Genomic DNA, 23,800 nt, shown 5'->3' on the forward strand with positions numbered 1-23,800 from the left:
AAAGAAAAACGAGTGGCCATCATTACTTTAAGAAATGAAGGTCAGTCAGTCCGAAAAATTGGGCAAACTTTGAAAGTGTCCCCAAGTGCAGTTGCAAAAACCATCAAACGCTACAAAGAAACTGGCTCACATGAGGACCGCCCCAGGAAAGGAAGACCAAGAGTCACCTCTGCTTCTGAGGATAAGTTTATCCGAGTCACCAGCCTCAGAAATCGCAGGTTAACAGCAGCTCACATTAGAGACCAGGTCAATGCCACACAGAGTTCAGAGGTATGGACAAGCAACAGCAGATTAGGTGAAAAATCATCAGTAAATTAACCCCGACTCTGCTGAGTAACGATCAGACTCCGGTACCGAAAGAAATCATAGGAGAGAATGGACAGAAGAGTTGGGACATCTGCAGACAAAATGTGACCGATGCTCTAAGGAAGGTGAAAGTTTCTGAAAGAAGCCGCCGAGGACGAAGACTCAAGACTGATGAAGACGACAGCGGAGAAACCGCGACTCACAGATCAGAAGAGAATAATCAGGGAATGAAAGCTGTGAGAAAATGTAGAGAAAACCAGAGCAAGTCTGGAGAAAAATCATCTATTATAGGACGAGGCCGAGAGAAGTCATCACATCCACCGGACCACCGGAGCCAACAAGAGTCTCCTCTCACCTGGTGATGTCAGAGGCCGGAGCTCCTCCATCATCACCTCCTGGTACCGATCCTGGTGTCCTTCTAGATACTCCCACTCCTCCATGGAGAGATAGACAGCGACGTCCTGACACCTTATAGGAACCTGACAACGACACCGTCATCACCCAGAAACCTCCAGTGCTGTCATGCATAATGTCCCAGAAGTCACCTCTCCGCTCATCACCCAGAATCCTCCAGTGCTGTCCTGTATAATGTCCAAGCAGTCAGCTCTCCGGTCATCACCCACAATCCTCCAGTGCTGTCCTCTATAATGTCCCAGCAGTCACCTCTCTAGTCATAACCCAAAATCCTCCAGTGCTGTCCTGTATAATGTCCCAGCAGTCACCTCTCCGGTCATCACAAAGAATCCTCCAGTGCTGTCCTGTATAATGTCCCAGCAGTCACCTCTCCTCTCATCACCCAGAATCCTCCAGTGCTGTCCTGTATAATGTCCCAGCAGTCACCTCTCAAGTCATCACCCAGAATCCTCCAGTGCTGTCCTGTATAATGTCCCAGCAGTCACCTCTCCGCTCATCACCCAGAATCCTCCAGTGCTGTCCTGTATAATCTCCCAGCAGTCACCTCTACGCTCATCACCCAGAATCCTCCAGTGCTGTCCTGTATAATGTCCCAGCAGTCACCTCTCCAGTCATCACCCAGAATCCTCCAGTGCTGTATTGCATAATGTACCAGCAGTCAGCTCCAGTCATCAACCAGAATCCTCCAGTGCTGTTTTGTATAATGTCCCAGCAGTCACCTCTCTGGTCATCACCCAGAATCCTCAAGTGCTGTCCTGTATAATGTTCCAGCAGTCACCTCTCCGGTCATCACCCAGAATCCTCCAGTGCCGTCCTGTATAATGTCCCAGCAGTCACCTCTCCGCTCAGCAGCTCAATCATCTTGTTGCTGAGCTCTAGGATCTTCTTCTTCTTCCTCTCATGTATCGGGGGGTGCGGGGGAGTCTCTGTGATGGGGCCCGGGCTCCGCCCTCCTGACTCTTGGATATGGATGATGGGAGTCACACCCTCCCCCGGTGTCTTCCTCACTATTGTGTAATCCTGTGTATGGAGAGAGACACTTAGGGAGAAGAATTCCTTACCGACTCCAGATCTGACAATCAGTAGAAATCCCGGGATCAATAACCGTCTCCAGTAATCTGGGGCCATAACCTGGAATATTATTACACTCAGGACAGACATCCAGGCCCCTCTACAGCTCTTATAGGGAATCCTCATGACAACTCCTCCTGGCAGAGAGCTGCACACAATCACTGCTCTTACAGTAAAGAATCCTTCTCTTCCTCTTCTGGATTTCCTCTTCCCGATGTCGGACTTGTTACATAACACAATAAAGCTGATAGAAATGTAGAGGAGTTACCTCTCCGCTCAGCAGGGAGATGATCTCCAGGGTGAAGTGTAATAATCTTCTGGTGGTCTCGTCCTCGTCCATCCTCGGGGGGGTCATTCAGGAGAAGGAGGGATGAACACTGGATCAGCTGGAGGGATCTAGTCCTGCCGGCGTCTTCATGATAAAGGAGAAGATGGAGATCACAGGGGACGATATAACGACAATCACTGAATTTTGCCCCAAATATCCGACATTTATCAGGAAGAATCTGGAGGAAAAGCCACAAACTCCACCGCGACCTCCTCCACCGACCTGACCGCTCATCATCAGCCTCGTAGGAGGTCGGTCACCGTTGTAACTGCCAGTGGAGGACGGTAACCGTGGTAACTACACCGCCAGCGGAGGACGGTCACCGTGGTAACTACACCGCCAGCGGAGGACGGTCACCGTGGTAACTACACCGCCAGCGGAGGACGGTCACCGTGGTAACTACACCATCAGCGGAGGACGGTCATCATGGTAACTACACCGCCAGTGGAGGACGGTCATCGTGGTAACTACACTGCCAGCGGAGGACGGTCACCGTGGTAACTACACTGCCAGCAGAGGACAGTCAACGTGGTAACTACACCGCCAGCGGAGGATGGTCATCATGGTAACTACACTGCCAGCGGAGGACGGTCATCGTGGTAACTATACCTCTAGCAGAGGACGGTCACCGTGGTAACTACACCTCCAGCGGAGGACGGTCACCGTGGTAACTACACATCCAGCGGGGGACGGTCACCGTGGTAACTCCACCTCCAGCGGGGGACGGTCACCGTGGTAACTCCACCTCCAGCAGGGGACGGTCACCGTGGTAACTCCACCTCCAGCAGGGGACGGTCACTGTGGTAACTACACATCCAGCGGGGGACGGTCACCGTGGTAACTACACCTCCAGCGAGGGACGGTCACCGTGGTAGCTATACCTCCAGCGAGGGACGGTCACCGTGGTAGCTATACCTCCAGCGGGGGACGGTCACCGTGGTAACTCCACCTCCAGCGGGGGACGGTCACCGTGGTAACTCCACCTCCAGCGGAGGACGGTCACCGTGGTAACTACACCTCCTGCGGAGGACGGTCACCGTGGTAACTCCACCTCCAGCGGAGGACGGTCACCGTGGTAACTCCACCTCCAGCGGAGGACGGTCACCGTGGTAACTCCACCTCCAGCGGGGACGGTCACCGTGGTAACTCCACCTCCAGCGGGGGACGGTCACCGTGGTAACTCCACCTCCAGCGGAGGACGGTCACCGTGGTAACTCCACCTCCAGCGGGGGGCGGTCACCGTGGTAACTCCACCTCCAGCGGGGGACGGTCACCGTGGTAACTCCACCTCCAGCGGGGGGCGGTCACCGTGGTAACTACACCTCCAGCGGAGGACGGTCACCGTGGTTACTCCACCTCCAGCGGGGGGCGGTCACTGTGGTAACTCCACCTCCAGCGGGGGGCGGTCACCGTGGTAACTCCACCTCCAGCGGGGGACGGTCACCGTGGTAACTCCACCTCCAGCGGGGGCGGTGAGGTGAGGAGGAGCCGCTGCACATCCCCCATACAACACTGAGGAGCCGCAGTCACATGGAGCAGGAGCCTCCACAGGAACAGCTCTGATCTCACCCCACACTCTCCTCTCACAGATTCACCACAAACCCTCCCTGTAATCTCACCGGAATGGCGGGAAGCGGAAACCTGCTGCTGGCTGATACCAGAGAGCAAGAGCTGCGCACAACCAGGACGGGGCTGCTGCACTGAGAGCGGGACGACCTGTGGTGACGTCACCGCCATGTGATCAGAGGGCGGAGCTCATGAGATGTGAAGGACCTGTGGTGACGTCACCGCCATGTGATCAGGGGGCGGGGCTCAGGAGAAGTGGTGAAGGACCTGTGGTGACGTCACCGCCATGTGATCAGGGGGCGGGGCTTCGGGTGGTGATTGGCTCCGCAGTGTTTCCTCACAGACTGTAATGATTCTATAAACTATAAAGTTATTATAATGGTGAAGGAGCTGTGATGAGGCTGCGGTCATGTGACAGTGATGACGTCACCGCAGCTCCTCCCCCTCAGGGGTCATTGCCCCGCCCAGATCTGCAGATGATCCCGGCGCAGTCGCTCCTCCGGCTCCTCCGCTCTCTGACGTCACATAGTGGCCGCTTTCTCCAGTGATGAGGATTTCTCTGCTCCCGGAGGTTCTGTAAGTCCAGTAGTCTCATCAGGTCCACATCTATAGTAAGTTCATCTGTTTCCCCAGTCAGGGCTCGCTCTCACTTCAATCTGATAAAACCCCAGACTGCGTCCGTACCCAGTAATCCTCGGATTCTCTGCTCAGCGGCGTTTTGTTTTCCAGCTCCGATCGGATCGCACGCATCCATATAATCTACAGGTGCGTGTGAAACATCGCGCTGCACTCAGATACCACCCGAGTGCAGTGTGATTCCCGCCAATGCCAGCACCAGAGGAGATGGAGATAGTGATTTCCGCGTCCCCTCCGCAGCCGTGCGAGAGGATCAGAGCATGGAGCACTGACATTCGGCTCCCGCTCGCAGCAGAGCAGCAGCGAGTGTCATTAGCATATCGCATCGGGGGGTCTCGCATCGCATACCGTACGCTAGTGGGACCCCGGCCTAAGAGATACGTCTGTGTCTTGTATAGCAGAGCGGAGTTGTACAGATACCTGTCTTTACGTAGGCTCAGGTTCTCCCGGGTGCGACTCAGCCTCAGCATCCTCCCGCGCCATCTCCTCCTCTCCATGTTGTTGTGCAGAGTTCTCGGTGCCATCTTGTGATGAGGGTCTGGCGAATTTTTAATATTTTATTTATTATTTTTTTATTAAAATGTTCTAATGCTGATAATTTAGTCGTCCGTTCAGATATTAAAATATTCACCCAATGAGAAATGAAAGCAATTCTAAACCCATAACCCTTCTATGACCTGATCACTGTCTACATACTGAAAAACAATGAGTATACCGACATTATCACAACATAAGAGCCGAAGCCACAAATAGTAATGTGAAAGCTTCTTCCCCGGAATCCAATGTTGCTCTATCCATAAAAAACCTTCATCAAATCTCAACTTCATTCCTGACCCCGATCATTTCTATAACCATAGATGTGTTAGTGCACAATGCGGTATCTGCTCTCCAGCGAGACCACCGTGTCTGTACTGTCTGCAAGAAGAAAGAAGAGAAAGGGCACATTTGTCCCCCAGCTCTACTGACGGACTCACATTATACTCTAGATTCAGGCCTTTAGGAGACAGACGATTTACAGTCAATATCCAGAAGGCTTCCCTCCTTAATAACCTTCTCTTAATACCGCCTCCTCTCCTAGGAGCACTCACTTGTTCTATCACCTGGTATTCTGTCTCAGACAACGATATCTACGGACTTTCTCAAAATATCCACAAGTGAATTCAGGAGACGTGACTGGGAAAAGAATCCAAAAGGTGAGTCTCCTATGAACTTCATGCTGCAACTGTAATGGAATACTGTGGAGAAAAACGCCTATCGCGAGGACTGCGAGTCCATCTGCGCCCCACTCTGTTTTCAGAGGATGGGACTTTCTGCGATCAATTCGAGCAGATTAATAAGTGTTCCCTGGATTTAATCTTGTTGACTGCTGATAGACTGCAGGCAGCAGATACAGATTTAAAAGTGGAGATTGCGAAAAATGTAAAATAAATAATATATAAATTAGGTCAATAATTTTTCCTTTCCATTTATGATATACAGAGGAGAATTAGAATGTGTTGTGGGTGAATCATGATATTTGTTTTTTAGACTTTGGTGCGTATAGTTAAATGGTACGATGATTATTATCTTACTTGTTTTAACTTCTGCTTTCTCACATCTCGTCCTCCCTTTAACACATTCTGTGCACTCTCTCCATGTCCACCCCTCCCTTCTCCCCTCTCTCATGTATAACTCTGAGGCTCTACTGATATTTCTCACCCACTCCAAACCATCCACTACCTCCATACAGCACTCAAAACATTCATACAAATCACCTGCTCTTTCTCTTTTTTTTCTCCTTCTCCTGGTTGCTGGTGACATCTTCCCCAATCCTGGGCCTCCCTGCACTAGCATACATCACTCTCCTCCATCTGCATATAGAAATCCTGCTAATCTTATTAACATTGAGTGCATGCCCTCTCCTATTGCTTTCCATTGTGCTTTCTGGAATGCACGGTCTGTGTGTAACAAACTAACTTACACTCAGGATTTTTTCCTCTCTAATTCCCTTAACCTTCTGGCTATTACAGAAACCTGGATCCAGCATTCATACACCACCGCAGCTGCTGCTCTCTCATTTGGTGGGCTGAAATTTTAACATATGGCCAGACCTGAGAATAGACAGGGTGGAGGGGTTGGTTTGCTCCTTTCACCACAATGTGCTTTCCAGGTCACGCCCCACCCCGGTTCCCTCACTTATGCTTCCTTCCTTTGAAGTCCACACCGTCAGACTCTTCAAACCCTTCTCCCTGTGAGTAGCGGTTGTGTATCGCCCTCCAGGCTCCTGCCGCCAGTTCCTGGATCACTTTGCCAACTGGCTTCCTTACTTTCTATCCTGTGACATCCCCACCATCATCATGGGAGACTTTAACATCCCCATCAATGATCTCCTCTCCCAATCTGCCTCTCATCTACTTTCTCTAACCTCCTCATTCGGCCTCTCACAGGTTACTAACTCTCCTACACATGAAGACGGGAATACTCTGGACCTGGTTTTCTCCCGTCTCTGCTCGCTGCATGACTTTACTAACTCCCCTCTCCCGCTCTCGGACCACAACCTTCTTTTCTTCTCTGTCAAGAACTGTCTCCTCACCCGGGACACCCCCACTTACCTCACTTATAGGAACACACGTACCATTAATACCCAGCAGCTTATGGACAATCTCCACACATCTTCAGCCCCCATCTCCTCCCTCTTCTGGCCAGACTTAGCATTGTCACACTACAATAATACACTGAAGAGCGCCCTAGATGAAGCAGCACCTTCTACACGCAGAAAGACCCGACACAGACAACGGCAGCTCTGGCACACAATGCAAACACGCTTTCTTCAGCGTTGCTCAAGGTGTACTGAGCATCAGTGGAGAAAATCTCTTTTAGCAGAGGACTTCATCCACTAAAAATTCATGCTCAAAACCTATAACTCTGCCCTTCATCTGGCCAAACAATCCTACTTCCCCACCCTCATCACTTCACTGTCCAACAATCTAAAACAACTTTTTGAAACCTTAAACTCCCTCCTGAAACCTAAAGCACAGGCCCCCATCACCAACCTCAGCGGGGAGGATCTGGCCACTTATTTCCTAGAAAAAATCAACCACATCCATCAGGACATCTCAGCCCAATCTCCTCAGTGCCTGGATCCCCTTCCCTGCCGCACTTCAAGCTCACTAGCCATCTTTGAGCCTGTTACAGAAGAAGAAGTTACCCAGCTTCTCATTTATTCTCGACCTATAACCTGCAACAGTGACCCCATTCCTTCACATCTGCTGCAGTCTCTCTCACCGGTGGTCACCACTCACCTGACTAAAATATTTAACCTCTCTCTTTCTTCAGGTATCTTTCCCTCCTCATTTAAACATGCCATCATAACCCCTTTACTTAAAAAGCCATCCCTGGTCCAGAACTGCACTGCTAACTACAGACCTGTCTCTAACCTTCCTTACATCTCTAAACTCCTTGAACGCTTGGTCCACTCCCGTCTAATCCGCTATCTCTCAGATAACTCTCTCCTCGACCCTCTACAATCTGGTTTCCGCTCCTTACACTCCACTGAAACTGCCCTCACTAAAGTCTCTAATGATCTACGAACAGCTAAATCCAAAGGTCACTGCTCCCTGCTGATTCTCCTGGATCTCTCGGCTGCATTTGACACTGTGGATCACCAGCAAATCCTTACTATGCTCCGCTCTATAGGCCTCAAGGAAACCGTTCTCTCCTGGTTCTCCTACCTCTATGACCGCTCCTTCACTGTATCTTTTGCCGGCTCCTCTTCCTCTCCTCGTCCCCTTACTATCGGGGTCTCGCAGGGCTCAGTCCTAGGCCCCCTCCTCTTCTCTCTATACACTGCCCCTATTGGACAAACAATCAGCAGATTTGGGTTCCAGTATCATCTCTATGCTGACGACACCCAACTATACACCTCTTCACCTGACATCACCCCTACCCTAATACAAAATACCAAGGACTGTCTGTCCACTGTCTCTAACATCATATCCTCCCTCTATCTTAAACTGAATCTCTCCAAAACTGAACTTCTTGTGTTTCTCCCCTCTACTAACCCAACTCTACCTGACATTGAAATGACCTTGGATGGTTCAACCACAACTCCCAGCAGCACGGCCGCTGCCTGGGGGTCATATTCGACACTAACCTTTCCTTTACTCCCTATATCCGATCACTCACTCGCTCTTGTCACCTGCATCTTAAAAACATCTCCAGAATCCGACCTTTTCTCACCTTTGAAACTGCTAAAACTCTTACTGTCGCTCTTATTCACTCTCGTCTGGACTACTGCAACTCTCTTCTGATTGGTCTCCCTCTTACCAAACTTTCTCCTCTCCAATCCGTCCTGAATGCGGCAGCCAGGGTCGTATTTCTGTCCAGCCGCGTCACCGATGCCTCCATCTTGTGCCAGTCATTACACTGGTTGCCCATTCGCTACAGGGTCCAATATAAACTCATCGCTCTCACCCACAAAGCTCTCCACAGTTCTGCACCGCCTTATATCTCCTCTTCTCATCTCTGTCTATCGCCCTACACGTGCCCTCCGTTCTACAAATGACCTAAGACTAACATCCCTCATAATCTGAACCTCGCACCTCCGTCTCCAAGACTTCTCTCGTGCTGCGCCAGTTCTCTGGAATGCTCTACCCAAGATGATCTGACTGATGCCTAGCCCCCATGTCCTCAATCGCGCTTTAAAAACCCATCTCTTTAAACAAGCCGACCACCTCAACTACTCAGTAAACTAACTTTCCCTTGTCCCCTCCTTCTAAATATTATTCAGAATCTGTTCCCTACTCTTCATCTGTCTCCACACCCTCCATGCACACGATTACTGCACTCGATACTTGATTATTGCACTTATACATATGGGCTGATGACCGGATCATGCAGCTTTATATGAAAATACCTATTTATTATAATTGTCAGACCTGAAATAACAAGTACTTTGCACCTATTGTGTCCCCCCATTCCCTTGTAGATTGTAAGCGTGCGAGCGGCCGGACCCTCGCTCCTAATGTAACTGTTTACACTGTCTTACCTTGTATTGAATTTATTGTCTGTACATGTCCCCGCTTAATTGTAAAGTGCTGCGGAATATGTTGGCGCTATATAAATAAAACTTATTATGTTTTTTCTGCATTTCATATATACGCCTATATATATATATTTGTGGCAATGTTTTTTTGTGTAAAATTAAATATTTTATTTGATAGTTAATATATTTTGTTATGGACGTTTTTTCATTTTTGTGTATATACACTGCTCAAAAAAATAAAGGGAACACTGAAATAACACATCCTAGATCTGAATGAATGAAATCTTCTCATTGAATACTTTGTTCTGTACAAAGTTGAATTCGCTGACAACAAAATCACACAAAAATCATCAATGGAAATCAAATTTATTACCCAATGGAGGCCTGGATTTGGAGTCACCCCCAAAATTAAAGTGGAAAAACACACTACAGGCTGATCCAACTTTGATGTAATGTCCTTAAAACAAGTCAAAATGCGGCTCAGTATTGTGTCTGGCCTCCACGTGCCTGTATGACCTCCCTACAACACCTGGGCATGCTCCTGATGAGGCTCAGTATTGTGTGTGGCCTCCATGTGCCTGTATGACCTCCCTACAACACCTGGGCATGCTCCTGATGAGGCTCAGTATTGTGTGTGGCCTCCACGTGCCTGTATGACCTCCCTACAACGCCTGGGCATGCTCCTGATGAGGTTGCGGATGGTCTCCTGTGGGATCTCCTCCCAGACCTGGACTAAAGCAGCCGCCAACACCTGGACAGTCTGTGGTGCAACGTGACGGTGGATGGAGCGAGACATGATGTCTCAGATGTGCTCAATCGGATTCAGGTCTGGGGAGCGGGCGGGCCAGTCCATAGCTTCTATGCCTTCATCTTGCAGGAACTGCTGACACACTCCAGCCACATGAGGTCTGGCATTGTCCTGCATTAGGAGGAACCCAGGGCCAACCGCACCAGCATATGGTCTCACAAGGGGTCTGAGGATCTCATCTTGGTACCTAATGGCAGTCAGGCTACCTCTGGCGAGCACATGCAGGGCTGTGCGGCCCTCCAAAGAAATGCCTACCCACACCATTACTGACGCACTGCCAAACCGTTCATGCTGAAGGATGTTGCAGGCAGCAGATCGCTCTCCACGGCGTGTCCAGACTCTGTCACGTCTGTCATATGTGCTCAGTGTGAACCTGCTTTCATCTGTGAAGAACACAGGGCGCCAGTGGCGACTTTGCCAATCTTGGTGTTCTCTAAAAATGGCAAGCGTCCTGCACGGTGTTGGACTGTGAGCACAACCCCCATCTGTGGACGTCGGGCCCTCATACCACCCTCATGGAGTCGGTTTCTAACCGTTTGTGCAGACACATGCACATTTGTGGCCTGCTGGAGGTCATTTTGTGGGGCTCTGGCAGTGCTCCTCCTGTTCCTCCTTGCACAAAGGCGGAGGTAGCGGTCCTGCTGCTGGGTTGTTGCCCTCCTATGGCCCCCCACATCTCCTGGTGTAGTGACCTGTCTCCTGGTACCGCCTCCAGCCTCTGGACACTACGCTGACAGACACAGCAAACCTTCTTGCCACAGCTCGCATTGATGTGCCATTCTGGATGAGCTGCACTACCTGAGCAACTTCTGTGGGTTGTAGAGTCCGTCTCATGCTACCATGAGTGTGAAAGCACAACCAACATTCAAAAGTGACCAAAACATCAGCCAGAAAGCATTGGTACTGAGATGTGGTCTGTGGTCCCCACCTGCAGAACCACTCCTTTATTGAGGGCGTCTTGATAATTGCCAATAATCTCCATCTATTGTCTATTCCATTTGCACAACAGCATGTGAAATTGATTGTCAATCAGTGTTGCTTCCTAAGTGGACAGTTTGGTTTCAGAGAAGTTTGATTCACTTGGAGTTATATTCTGTTGTTTAAGTGTTCCCTTGATTTTTTTGAGCAGTGTATATTTTATATAATGAGACTAATATGATTATATGAATGTTTGTAGTTTTCTTCATTTTTTATTTCATTGTGATGTCATTTCCTTGTTTTTTTTTCTATATAAATGTTGTATTTCTATGTGATTGGCCACAATTGACAAAAGCTCAGGAGGAGCTGAAACGTTTTGCAGATTTGTGGATGTGGAATAAATGATTGACTACAGGTGAGTGCCGGGATCTCTTTCCTTTCCCCCTCCATTATTAACCTGAGGGCTTGAAGACAGCGGTGTTTCTTGACAAATCACAGCTGTCATCAACCCTAACCACCATTACCCCGATTGCCACCGCACCAGGGCAATCGTGAAGAGCCGTGCAAAGCACCTGAATTGGTGCGCCATTTCTGAGGCGGCTGAGGGCTGGTATTTTTAGGCTGGGAAGGGCCCAGTAACCGAGGACCTTCCCACCCTGATAATATCCGCTCACAGCTGTCTGCTTTACCTTTGCTGGTTATCAAAAATAGGGAGGACTCCACATCGCTTTTCATTTATTAGCTAAACACAAGTACAGTAAACTCCACACACAGGGCAGTAATTATATATCTCACGGATATCGATCATCTATCTCGATCTTTGCACATCTAACACCTAAATATCTGTCATTTCTATTCTGCACTCTCTTCCGGCACGTGTCACACAGACGTGTGTGCGGATGTCACACTTTATGTCATCTGTGTGCAGGACGTACTGACGTCTGAGCTGCAGACAATAAACGGACATGTCCGGTCCGTGTGACCATGTGCGCAGCCTATAGATTATAATGGGTGTACGTGTGTGTCTCTGGTACGTGTGAAGGGTGCCTAAAGGGTATGATCACTTTTAGTATGAATTACCAGTAGGGGGCGTGACCACTTAAAGTGCCTAGGGCAGCATGAATGGCAGATACGGCCCTGAGCACAGCCCTAATAAAGTCATTAGAGCTGCAGATAAAGGGGGCTCGATCACAGCTCTGGATAGTGGGTTGTATCAGCCGGAGGTTATGAACATGGGTGACGATACTAATATATGCCGCACTCTAGATGGAGATCCTACTAATTCATACAATACCCCCTTACATTGTCTTTTGGAGGAGGGTTTGGTATCGGCTGTACTTAATGCCAAACAAATAGAACGATTAAAGGAAAATCACCCACAATGTCCAATATTTCATACATTACCGAAAACCCACAAAGAAGGAAACATCCATCAGTCTAGAGATACATTCAATACTGGCTGCAGAGAAGATTCCTATAATATAGTGAATATTACCAGAAAACATTTACATATGTTATACACTGACAAGGATCCAGCAACAAGAAAGACAACTGACACGTGGAGGACAAACACCAAAGGTTTCATTGAATGTGGGGGAAATAAATGTGGTTTGTGCAAGTCTGTGCACAAAGCAAAAATGTCTGCATCTACTAACCATAATAAACCCTATAATATCCGACATCTCATTAGTTGTAGCTCCACACGTCATTGACACCATACAATGTGAAGCTTGTCTGCTGCAATATGTGGGGTGCACGGTCAGACCCTTACGTCACCGCATTGGGGGACACGTTAGGGACGTTCTTAGCATCACAACACGTAATACATCTGCAGCATCACAACATCTCATACAACACAATAGGGATTAATCACTTTACAGTTGTGGGTATTGAATATGTCACCAGACCAGCTAAGGGGGAGATTGGTATAAAAAGTACACCCCCGAGAAGCCTTGTGGATTCTGGAATTGGACTCCAGATTCCCCAGTGATATGAATCTTCGTTCAGACCTTGTATCCATTTACTGAATTGTGTTTTTACCTCTTTTATAGTAATTATACATAATATACACATTTTAGATGCAGACACTTCATTCTTCTATTGCACGGATGCTTTTTGTTGTGGACAGATGATCATCCATAGGGTTAATGTAGACATACTTGCACACATCCATTTGGGGCTGGGGGTCTCCGCTGTGCATAATGCCCCGTCTCATGCTGCACATAACACATCTGCATCTCTGGCTGCTATGAGCATAAAAGGGGACAAACTTATGGTGTGGCCCCCATGCTCCCCTGACCTCAACCCCATTGAGAACCTCTGGAGCATCATCAAAAGGAGTGTCTATGATGGCGGGAGGCAGTTCACATCTAAGCAACAGCTCTGGGAGGGTATTCTGTCCTCATGCAAAACAATTGAAGCAGAAACCATCCAAAACCTGACAAATTCAATGGACGAGAGAGTTCAGGAGCTCCTTTCGAACAAGCGGTCCTATGTGCAAATGTAACATCACCTAGAATAAAGTTTTGAGTTGAAAACTGTTTGATTTCAGTGTGTAATAACCTGCTAATGCTTATAATTTCAAAAATGACCATTTTTTTGTTCTTTATTAAAATGAAAAGGTTGAAAACTCTGCTGTGCATAATAATTTGGAACATGCATTTTGAGTGCAGTTTGAGTTTTTTATTTTTTTAAAAATATCCTGTTATCATAGGCAGTTTGTACAAAAACCTTTCAATTGTACTCTGATAGTTATTTGACTGGAAAATTACAATGACTGCAATTCATATAGGTAATTTGGGAAAATCTGAGAAAATATTATTTGCATAATAATTTGGAACACAGTGTACAGCTGCTCGGTGTTATGTTTGAATCACTCCCGTGTGTATGATTTGCAACTGTTTGACAGCTTTATTACATGTGAGGAATGTCTATTTCTTACACATTCCTCCCATGTAATAAAGCTGTCAAACAGTCGCAAATCATACACACGGGAGTGATTCAAACATATCACTGAGCTGCTATAAATACTCGGAGCTTGGCCCGAGCATACTCGGAACAGAACATACTCGCTCAACACTAGTTACTACTAACTCAGGAGGGGTTCTCTCCAGGTCTAGTTACTACTCTACTGGCGAGTAGAAAGCCGGTAACGACTAGGATCTATGGTAGAACCTGGGCTAAGTTTCTGTCTACCTCGGGTCAGTCCACCAAAGGGAGGGTTCCTATTGGGGCCATCCTGGAATTCCTTCAGAAAGGCTTAAGCACGGGGTTAGCCACCAGTAACCCTTAAGGTACAAGTATCAGCTCTGGGGGCACTATATAATTACGACTTAGTAGCGAATAGGTGGATCATCAGATTCATTAAAGCTTGCAGTAGATCTAGACCTATTCCTACTCCAAGGATGCCTCCTTTGGACCTTAATCTGGTTCTACAAGCACTAACCAAGTCCCCCTCTGAGCCCTTAGAGGAAGCTTCGGAGAAAATTCTCACCTTAAAAACAGCCATGCTGGTAGCTCTAACTTCAGCTCATAGGGTTAGTGATCTGCACGCGCTGTCAGTTAACCATCCGTTCACGCAAGTGTGTATGGATAGAGTAATCTTAAGACCAGACCCCGCCTATCTTCCAAAAGTGGCCTCCAAATTCCATAGGACACAAGTAATTAATCTCCCTTCCTTCTATCCTGACCCTAGGGATTCAGAGGAACAAAAACTTCACACTCTAGATGTTAAGAGGGTATTAGTCCAGTATTTGGAGGTAACGAAGGCCTGGAGGAAAAGTGACGCCTTATTCATTTCATGTCAGGGGGCTAGGAAAGGGCTTAAGGTTACAAGGGGGACGATAGCTAGGTGGGTCAGGGACACCATTGGCTTAGCATACTCTTCTAGCAATCTGCCAGTTCCAGAGAACCTGAAGGCACACTCCACCAGAGCTGTAGCTCCTTCCTGGGCGGAGAAAGCGGATGTGCCAATCGACATAATATGTAAGGCGGTAACTTGGTCATCCCCCGCTACATTTTACAAGCATAACCATCTTGACCTTTCCTCTTCTACTGATCTGTCCTTTGGGAGGAAGGTGTTGCAAGCGGTAATCCCTCTCTCTGGTGTCTGATCTCTCTAAATCTCTCAGGTGGTGCTGTCATGGGAGAAGGGGAAAAGATCCTAGTTACTTACCAGTAACGGGATTTTACAGAGCCCATGACGGCACCCTATTAATTCCCTCCCCTTTATCACTTAGGGTGTGCACTTTTTAGGGTGTTTTATTAAGAAATGTTTAGGTGGCAGTTATGTACTAACCTGTTTTTCGGAGGCCCTGTCATGCTCTGAAACAAAAACTGATGCGGAAGAGAGGTACCGCCTTTTTATTCAGTAGGTTCCTGTCCTTGGTGGGCGGATACCCTCTCTCAGGTGGTGCTGTCATGGGCTCTGTAAAATCCCGTTACCGGTAAGTAACTAGGATCTTTTTTTCTCCTATTTTTTAATTTTAAAAAATGTTATTAAAATGTTCTAATGCTGATAATTTAGTCATCCGTTCAAATATTAAAATATTCACCCAATGACAAATGAAAGCAATTCTAAATCCATAACCCTTCTATGACCTGATCACTGTCTACATACTCAAAAAACAATGAGTATACCGACATTATCACAACATAAGAACCGAAGCAGCAAATAGTAATGTGAAAGCTTCTTTCCCGGAATCCAATGTTGCTATATCCATAAAAAACCTTCATCAAATCTCAACTTCATTCCTGAACCCGATTATTTCTATAACCATAGATGTGTTAGTGCACAATGCGGTATCTGCGCTCCAGCGAGACCACCGTGTCTGTACTGTCTGCAAGAAGAAAGAAAAGAAAGGGGACATTTGTCCCCCAGCTCTACTGACTGACTCACATTATACTCTAGATTCAGGCCTTTAGGAGACAGACGATTTAAACTCAATATCCAGAAGGCTTCCCTCCTTAATAACCTCTTAATACCGCCTCCTCTCCTAGGAGCACTCACTTGTTCTATCACCAGGTATTTTGTCTCAGACAACGATATCTACGGACTTTCTCAAAATATCCACAAGTGAATTCAGGAGACGTGACTGGGAAAAGAAACCAAAAGGTGAGTCTCCTATGAACTTCATGCTGCAACTTTAATGGAATACTGTGGAGAAAAACGCACATCACGAGGACTGCGAGTCCATCTGCGCCCCACTCTGTTTTCAGAGGATGGGACTTTCTGCGATCAATTTGAGCAGATTAATAAGTGTTCCCTGGATTTAATCTTGTTGACTGCTGATAGACTGCAGGCAGCAGATACAGATTTAAAAGTGGAGATTACGAAAAATGTAAAATAAACAATTAATATATAAATTAGGTCAATAATTTTTCCTTCCCATTTATGATATACAGAGGAGAATTAGAATGTGTTGTGGGTGAATGATGATATTTGTTTTTTAGACTTTGGTGCGTATAGTTAAATGGTACGATGATTATTATCTTACTTGTTTTAACTTCTGCTTTCTCACATCTCGCCCACCCTTTAACACATTCTGTGCACTCTCTCCATATCCACCCCTCCCTTCTCCCTTCTCTCATGTATAACTCTGAGGCTCTACTGACATTTCTCATGCACTCCAAACCATCCACTACCTCTATACAGCACTCAAGATGTTCATACAAATCATTGCACCACCTGCTCTTTCTCTTTTTTCTCCTTCTCCTAGTCGCTGGCAACATCTCTCCCAACCCTCGTCCACCCTCCACTAGCATACACCAGTCTCCTCCAGCTGCATATAGAAACCCTGCTAATCTTATTAACATTCACTGCATGCCCTCTCCTATTGCTTTCCACTATGCTCTCTGGAACGCACGGTCTGTGTGTAACAAACGATCTTACATTTACGATTTTTTCCTCACTAATTCCCTTAACCTTCTGGCTATTACAGAAATCTGGATCCAGCATTCAGACACCACCGCAGCTGCTGCTCTCTCATTTAGTGGGATGAAATTTTCACATACGGCCAGACCTGAGAACAGACAAGGTGGAGGTGTTGGTTTGCTCCTTTTACCACAATGTGCTTTCCAGGTCATCCCCCAGTTCGCTCACTAACATTTCCTTCCTTTGAAGTCCACACCATCAGACTCTTCAAACCCTTCTCCCTGTGAGTGGCTGTTGTGTATCGCCCTCCAGGCTCTCACCAGTTCCTGGATCACTTTGCCAACTGGCTTCCTCACTTTTCTATTCTGTGACATCCCCACCCTCATCATGGGAGACTTTAACATCCCCATCAATGATCTCCTCTCCCAATCTGCCTCTCATCTACTTTCTCTAACCCCCTCATTCGGCCTCTCACAGGTTACTAATTCTCCTACGCATGAAGACGGGAATACTCTGGACCTGGTCTTCTCCCGTCTCTGCTCGCTGCATGACATTACTAACTCTTCTTTCTTTCTCTGTCAAAACCGTCTCCTCACCCGGGACACCCCCACTTACCACACTTATAGGAATACACGTACCATTAATACCCAGCAGCTTATGGACAATCTCCACACATCTTCAGCCCCCATCTCCTCCCTCTTCTGTCCAGAATTGACACTGTCACACTACAATAACACACTGAAGATCGCCCTAGATGAAGCAGCACCTTCTACACACAGAAAGACCCGACACAGACAACGGCAGCCCTGGCACACAATGCAAACACGCTTTCTTCAGCGTTGCTCAAGGTGTGCTGAGCGTCAGTGGAGAAAATCTCTTTTAGCAGAGGACTTCATCCACTATAAATTCATGCTCAAAACCTATAACTCTGCCCTTCATCTGGCCAAACAATCCTACCTCAACACCCTCATCACTTCACTGTCCAACAATCCATAACGACTTTTTGAAACCTGAAACCTAATGCACAGCCCCCCACCACCAACCTCAGCGGTGAGGATCTGGCCACTTATTTCCTTGAAAAAATCAACCACATCCATCAGGACATCTCAGCCCAATCTCCTCAGTGCCTGGATCCTCTTCCCTGCCGCACTTCAAGCTCACTAGCCATCTTTGAGCCTGTTACAGAAGAAGAAGTTACCCAGCTTCTCATTTCTCCTTGACCTACAACCAGCAACAGTGACCCCATTCCTTCACATCTGCAGTATCTCTCACCGGTGGTCACCACTCACCTGACTAAAATATTTAACCTCTCTCTTTCTTCAGGTATCTTTCCCTCTTCATTTAAACATGCAATCATAACCCCTTTACTTAAAAAGCCATCCCTGGACCAGAACTGCACTGCTAACTACAGACCTGTCTCTAATCTTCCTTTCATCTCTAAACTCCTGGAACGCTTGGTCCACTCCCGTCTGATCCACTATCTCTCAGATAACTCCTCGACCCTCTACAATCTGGTTTCCGCTCCTTACACTCCACTGAAACTGCCCTCACTAAAGTCTTTAATGATCTACGAACAGCTAAATCCAAAGGTCACTGCTCCCTGCTGATCTGCTGGATCTCTCGTGCATTTGACACTGTGGATCACCAGCTCCTCCTCACTATGCTCCGCTCTATAAGCCTCTCCTGGTTCTCCTACCTCTCTGACCGCTCCTTCACTGTATCTTTTGCCGGCTCCTCTTCCTCTCCTCGTCCCCTTACTATCGGGGTCCCACAGGGCTCAGTCCTAGGCCCCCTCCTCTTCTCTCTATACACTGCCCCTATTGGACAAACAATCAGCAGATTTGGATTCCAGTATCATCTCTATGCTGACACCTCTTCACCTGACATCACCCCTACCCTAATACAAAATACCAAGGATTGTCTGTCCGCTGTCTCTAACATCACGTCCTCCCTCTATCTTAAACTGAATCTCTCCAAAACTGAACTTCTTTTGTTTCTCCCCTCTACTAACCCAACTCTACCTAACATCGAAATTACCTTGGATGGTTCAACCATAACCCCCAAGCAGCACGCTCGCTGCCTTGGGGTCATATTCGACACTAACCTTTCCTTTACTCCCCATACCCGATCACTCACTCAGTCTTGTCACCTGCATCTTAAAAACATCTCCAGAATCCGACCTTTTCTCACCTTTGAAACTGCTAAAACTCTTACTGTCACTCTTATTCATTCTCGTCTGGACTACTGCAACTCTCTTCAGATTGGTTTCCCTCTTACCAAACTTTCTCCTCTCCAATCCATCCTGAATGCGGCAGCCAGGGTCGTATTTCTGTCCAGCCACTTCACCGATGCCTCCATCTTGTGCCAGTCACTACACTGGTTGCCCATTCTCTACAGGGTTCAATATAAACTCATAGCTCTCACCCACAAATCTCTTCACAGTTCGGCACCGCCTTTATATCTCCTCTCTCATCTCTGTCTATCGCCCTACACGTGCCCTCTGTTCTACAAATGACCTAACATCCCCCATAATCCGAACTTCGCACCTCCGTCTCCAAGACTTTTCTTGTGCTGCGCCAGTTCTCTGGAATGCTCTACCCCAGACGATCTGACTGATGCCTAGCCCCCATGTCTTCAAGCGCGCTTTAAAAACCCGTCTCTTTCAACAAGCCGACCACCTCAACTACTCAGTAAATTAACTTTCCCCTGTTCCCTCCTACTAAATATTATTCAGAACCTGCTCCCTACTATTCATCTGTCTCCACACCCTCCATGCACAAGATAACTGCACTCGATACTTGATTATTGCACTTATACATACGGGCTGATGACCGGATCATGCAGCTTTATATGAAAATCCCTATTTATTATAATTGCCCGACCTGAAATAACAAGCACTTTTCACCTACTGTGTCCCCCCATTCCCTTGTAGATTGTAAGCGTGCGAGCGGCCGGACCCTCGCTCCTAATGTAACTGTTTAAACTGTCTTACCTTGTATTGAATTAATTGTCTGTACATGTCCCCGCTTAATTATAAAGTGCTGCGGAATATGTTGGCGCTATATAAATGAAACGTATTATTATGTTTTTTTTGCATTTCCTATATACTCCTATATATATATATATTTGTGGCAATGTGTATTGGTGTAAAATTAAATATTTTATTTGATAGTTAATATACTTTGTTATGGATGTTTTTTCATTTTTGTGTATATACACTGCTCAAAAAAATAAAGGGAACACTGAAATAACACATCCTAGATCTGAATGAATGAAATATTCTCATTGAATACTTTGTTCTGTACAAAGTTGAATGTGCTGACAACAAAATCACACAAAAATCATCAATGGAAATCACATTTATTAACCAATGGAGGCCTGGATTTGAAGTCACCCCCAAACTTAAAGTGGAAAAACACACTACAGGCTGATCCAACTTTGATGTAATGTCCTTAAAACAAGTCAAAATGAGGCTGAGTATTGTGTGTGGCCTCCACGTGCCTGTATGACCTCCCTACAATGCCTGGGCATGCTCCTGATGAGGCTGAGTATTGTGTGTGGCCTCCACGTGCCTGTATGACCTCCTACAATGCCTGGGCATGCTCCTGATGAGGCTGAGTATTGTGTGTGGCCTCCACATGCCTGTATGACCTCCCTACAACGCCTGGGCATGCTCCTGATGAGGGTGCGGATGGTCTCCTGTGGGATCTCCTCCCAGACCTGGACTAAAGCATTCGCCAACTCCTGGACAGTCTGTGGTGCAAAGTGACGTCGGTGGATGGAGCGAGACATGATGTCTCAAATGTGCTCAATCGGATTCAGGTCTGAGGAACGGGCGGGCCAGTCCATAGCTTCCATGCCTTCATCTTGCAGGAACTGCTGACACACTCCAGTCACATGAGGTCTGGCATTGTCCTGCATTAGGAGGAACCCAGGGCCAACCGCACTAGCATATGGTCTCACAAGGGGTCTGAGGATCTCATCTTGGTACCTAATGGCAGTCAGGCTACCTCTGGCGAGCACATGGAGGGCTGTGCAGCCCTCCAAAGAAATGCCACCCCACACCATTACTGACCCACTGCCAAACCGGTCATGCTGAAGGATGTTGCAGGCAGCAGATCGCTCTCCACGGCGTCTCCAGACTCTGTCACGTCAGTCACATGTGCTCAGTGTGAACCTGCTTTCATCTGTGAAAAGCACAGGGCGCCAGTGGCGACTTTGCCAATCCTGGTGTTCTGTGGCAAATGCCAAGCGCCCTGCACGGTGTTGGACTGTGAGCACAACCCGCATCTGTGGACGTCGGGCCCTCATATCACCCTCATGGAGTCGGTTTATAACCGTTTGTGCAGACACATGCACATTTGTGGCCTGCTGGAGGTAATTTTGCAGGGCTCTGGCAGTACTCCTACTGTTCCTCCTTGCACAAAGATGGAGGTAGCGGTCCTGCTGCTGGGTTGTTGCCCTCCTACGGCCCCCTCCACGTCTCCTGGTGTACTGGCCTGTCTCCTGGTAGCGCCTCCAGCCTCTGGAGACTACGCTGACAGACACAGCAAACCTTCTTGCCACAGCTCGCATTGATGTGCCATCCTGGATGAGCTGCACTACCTGAGCAACTTCTGTGGGTTGTAGAGTCCGTCTCATGCTACCACGAGTTTGAAAGCACAACCAATATTCAAAAGTGACCAAAACATCAGCCAGAAAGCATTGGTACTGAGATGTGGTCTGTGGTCCCCACCTGCAGAACCACTCCTTTATTGAGGGTGTCTTGATAATTGCCAATAATTTCCATCTATTGTCTATTCCATTTGCACAACAGCATGTGAAATTGTTTGTCAATCAGTGTTGCTTCCTAAGTGGACAGTTTGATTTCACAGAAGTTTGATTCACTTGGAGTTATATTCTGTTAAGTGTTCCCTTTATTTTTTTGAGCAGTGTATATTTTATATAATGAGACTAATATGATTATATGAATGTTTGTTTGTAGTTTTCTTCATTTTTTATTTCATTGTGATGTCATTTCCTTGTTTTCTTTCTATATAAATGTTGTATTTCTATGTGATTGGCCACAATTGACAAAAGCTCAGGAGGAGCTGAAACGTTTTGCAGATCTGTGGATGTGGAATAAATGATTGACTACAGGTGAGTGCCGGGATCTCTTTCCTTTCCCTCTCCATTACTAACCTGAGGGCTTGAAGACAGCTGTGTTTTTTGACAAATCACAGCTGTCATCAACCCTAACCACCATTACCCCGATTGCCACCGCACCAGGGCAATCATGAAGAGCCGCCAAAGCACCTGAATTGGTGCGCCATTTCTGAGGCGGCTGAGGGCTGGTATTTTTAGGCTGGGAAGGGCCCAGTAACCGAGGACCTTCCCACCCTGATAATATCCGCTCACAGCTGTCTGCTTTACCTTTGCTGGTTATCAAAAATAGGGAGAATTGCACATAAATTAAAAAATAGATTAGCTAAACACAAGTACAGTAAACTACACACACAGGGCACTAATTATATATCTCACGGATATCTATCACCTTTCTCGATCTTTGCACATCTAACACCTAAATATCTGTCATTTCTATTCTGCACTCTCTTCCGGCACGTGTCACACAGACGTGTGTGCGGATGTCACACTTTATCATCTGTGTGCAGGACGTATTGACGTCCGAGCTGCAGACAAAAAACGGACATGTCCGGTCCATGTGACCATGTGCGGAGCCCATAGATTATAATGGGTGTACGTGTGTGTCTCCGGTACGTGTGAAGGGGGCCTAAAGGGTATGAGCACTTTTAGTATGAATTACCAGTAGGGGGCGTGACCACTTAAAGTGCCTAGGGCAGCATGAATGCCAGATACGGCCCTGAGCACAGCCCTAATAAAGTCATTAGAGCAGTAGATAAAGGGGGTTCGATTACATCTCTGGATAGTGGGTTGTATGGACCGGAGGTTATGAACATGGATGACGATACTAATATATGCCGCACTCTAGATGGAGATCCTACTAATTCATACAATACCCCCTTACATTGTCTTTTGGAGGAGGGTTTGGTATCGGCTGTACTTAATGCCAAACAAATACAACGATTAAAGGAAAATCACCCACAATGTCCAATATTTCATACATTACAGGAAACACACAAAGAAGGAAACATCCATCAGTCTAGAGATACATTCAATACTGGCTGCAGAGAAGATTCCTATTGTTAAGGGAGGGCAATAACCCTTCACGGTTGACCAAGTGAGTGTCAGATTATTATGTTGATTGCACAATCCACAGAAAACCAAACGGAGGCAATGCGTGCTCTGTATTGGGAGGATTCAAAGAATCTCTGATCAAGTTTATTTTGCTTAGCATTTTATATTGTTTTGAGTATATCAAATAGCCAATCAACTCTACAGCCATACTACAATACTATAGGCTAACTGATGTTAGTACAATTATTACGGAAAACACATATATGGTCATATTATCATTGTTAGTTTGAAGCACTATGGAAATTTTACAAGGTCAAACCTGGCTTAAACAAGTTAGATAACAGAGTGTCTGACAAAATGTTCTCTTGAGAAAAGGTTAGTGTGAGATAAGTTCCATGGGAAGAGAAAGAATGTATGTTATGCAAGGAGTGATAATAACATGATTTTAAAGCAAGCAGACAAAATGGAGTTGCTCTAGCATGAGTATCAATACGTCCTTTACATTCCCCCCTAAAAATTATGTTATTATCAAGAGAGGTGCTTTCCCAGGGTCATGTTTTGAGCCTGAGGGACATTGGTCTTCACCCAATTAGTGCCCTTGTTACCAATTGGGGCTGTCGCGGCATGTCCATCCCCCCTTGTTTGTTGATATAATCATAAAGC

The 23,800-nt window shown here is 46.9% G+C and overlaps 1 protein-coding gene across 1 annotated transcript in view; it reads right to left on the reverse strand.

The window, feature by feature from the left end:
- LOC141220281 (uncharacterized) overlaps window positions 1–23,800 on the reverse strand; it is a 131,449-nt gene that overhangs the window by 13,055 nt on the left and 94,594 nt on the right. Inside the window, exons 1-4 of the mRNA XM_073666242.1 lie at window positions 3,739–3,879; window positions 2,060–2,203; window positions 1,558–1,740; window positions 662–785 (exon numbers count right to left, since the gene is read on the reverse strand). Coding sequence (XP_073522343.1) covers window positions 662–785; window positions 1,558–1,740; window positions 2,060–2,146 — 394 coding nt within the window. The 5' untranslated portion in view covers window positions 2,147–2,203; window positions 3,739–3,879. Of the gene's footprint in view, window positions 1–661; window positions 786–1,557; window positions 1,741–2,059; window positions 2,204–3,738 lie in introns of the transcript that reaches the window.

The sequence above is a fragment of the Phyllobates terribilis genome, unplaced genomic scaffold (assembly GCF_046119375.1).
Source record: "Phyllobates terribilis strain yellow unplaced genomic scaffold, ASM4611937v1 Scaffold_279__1_contigs__length_2497574, whole genome shotgun sequence".
NCBI lineage: Eukaryota > Metazoa > Chordata > Amphibia > Anura > Dendrobatidae > Phyllobates > Phyllobates terribilis.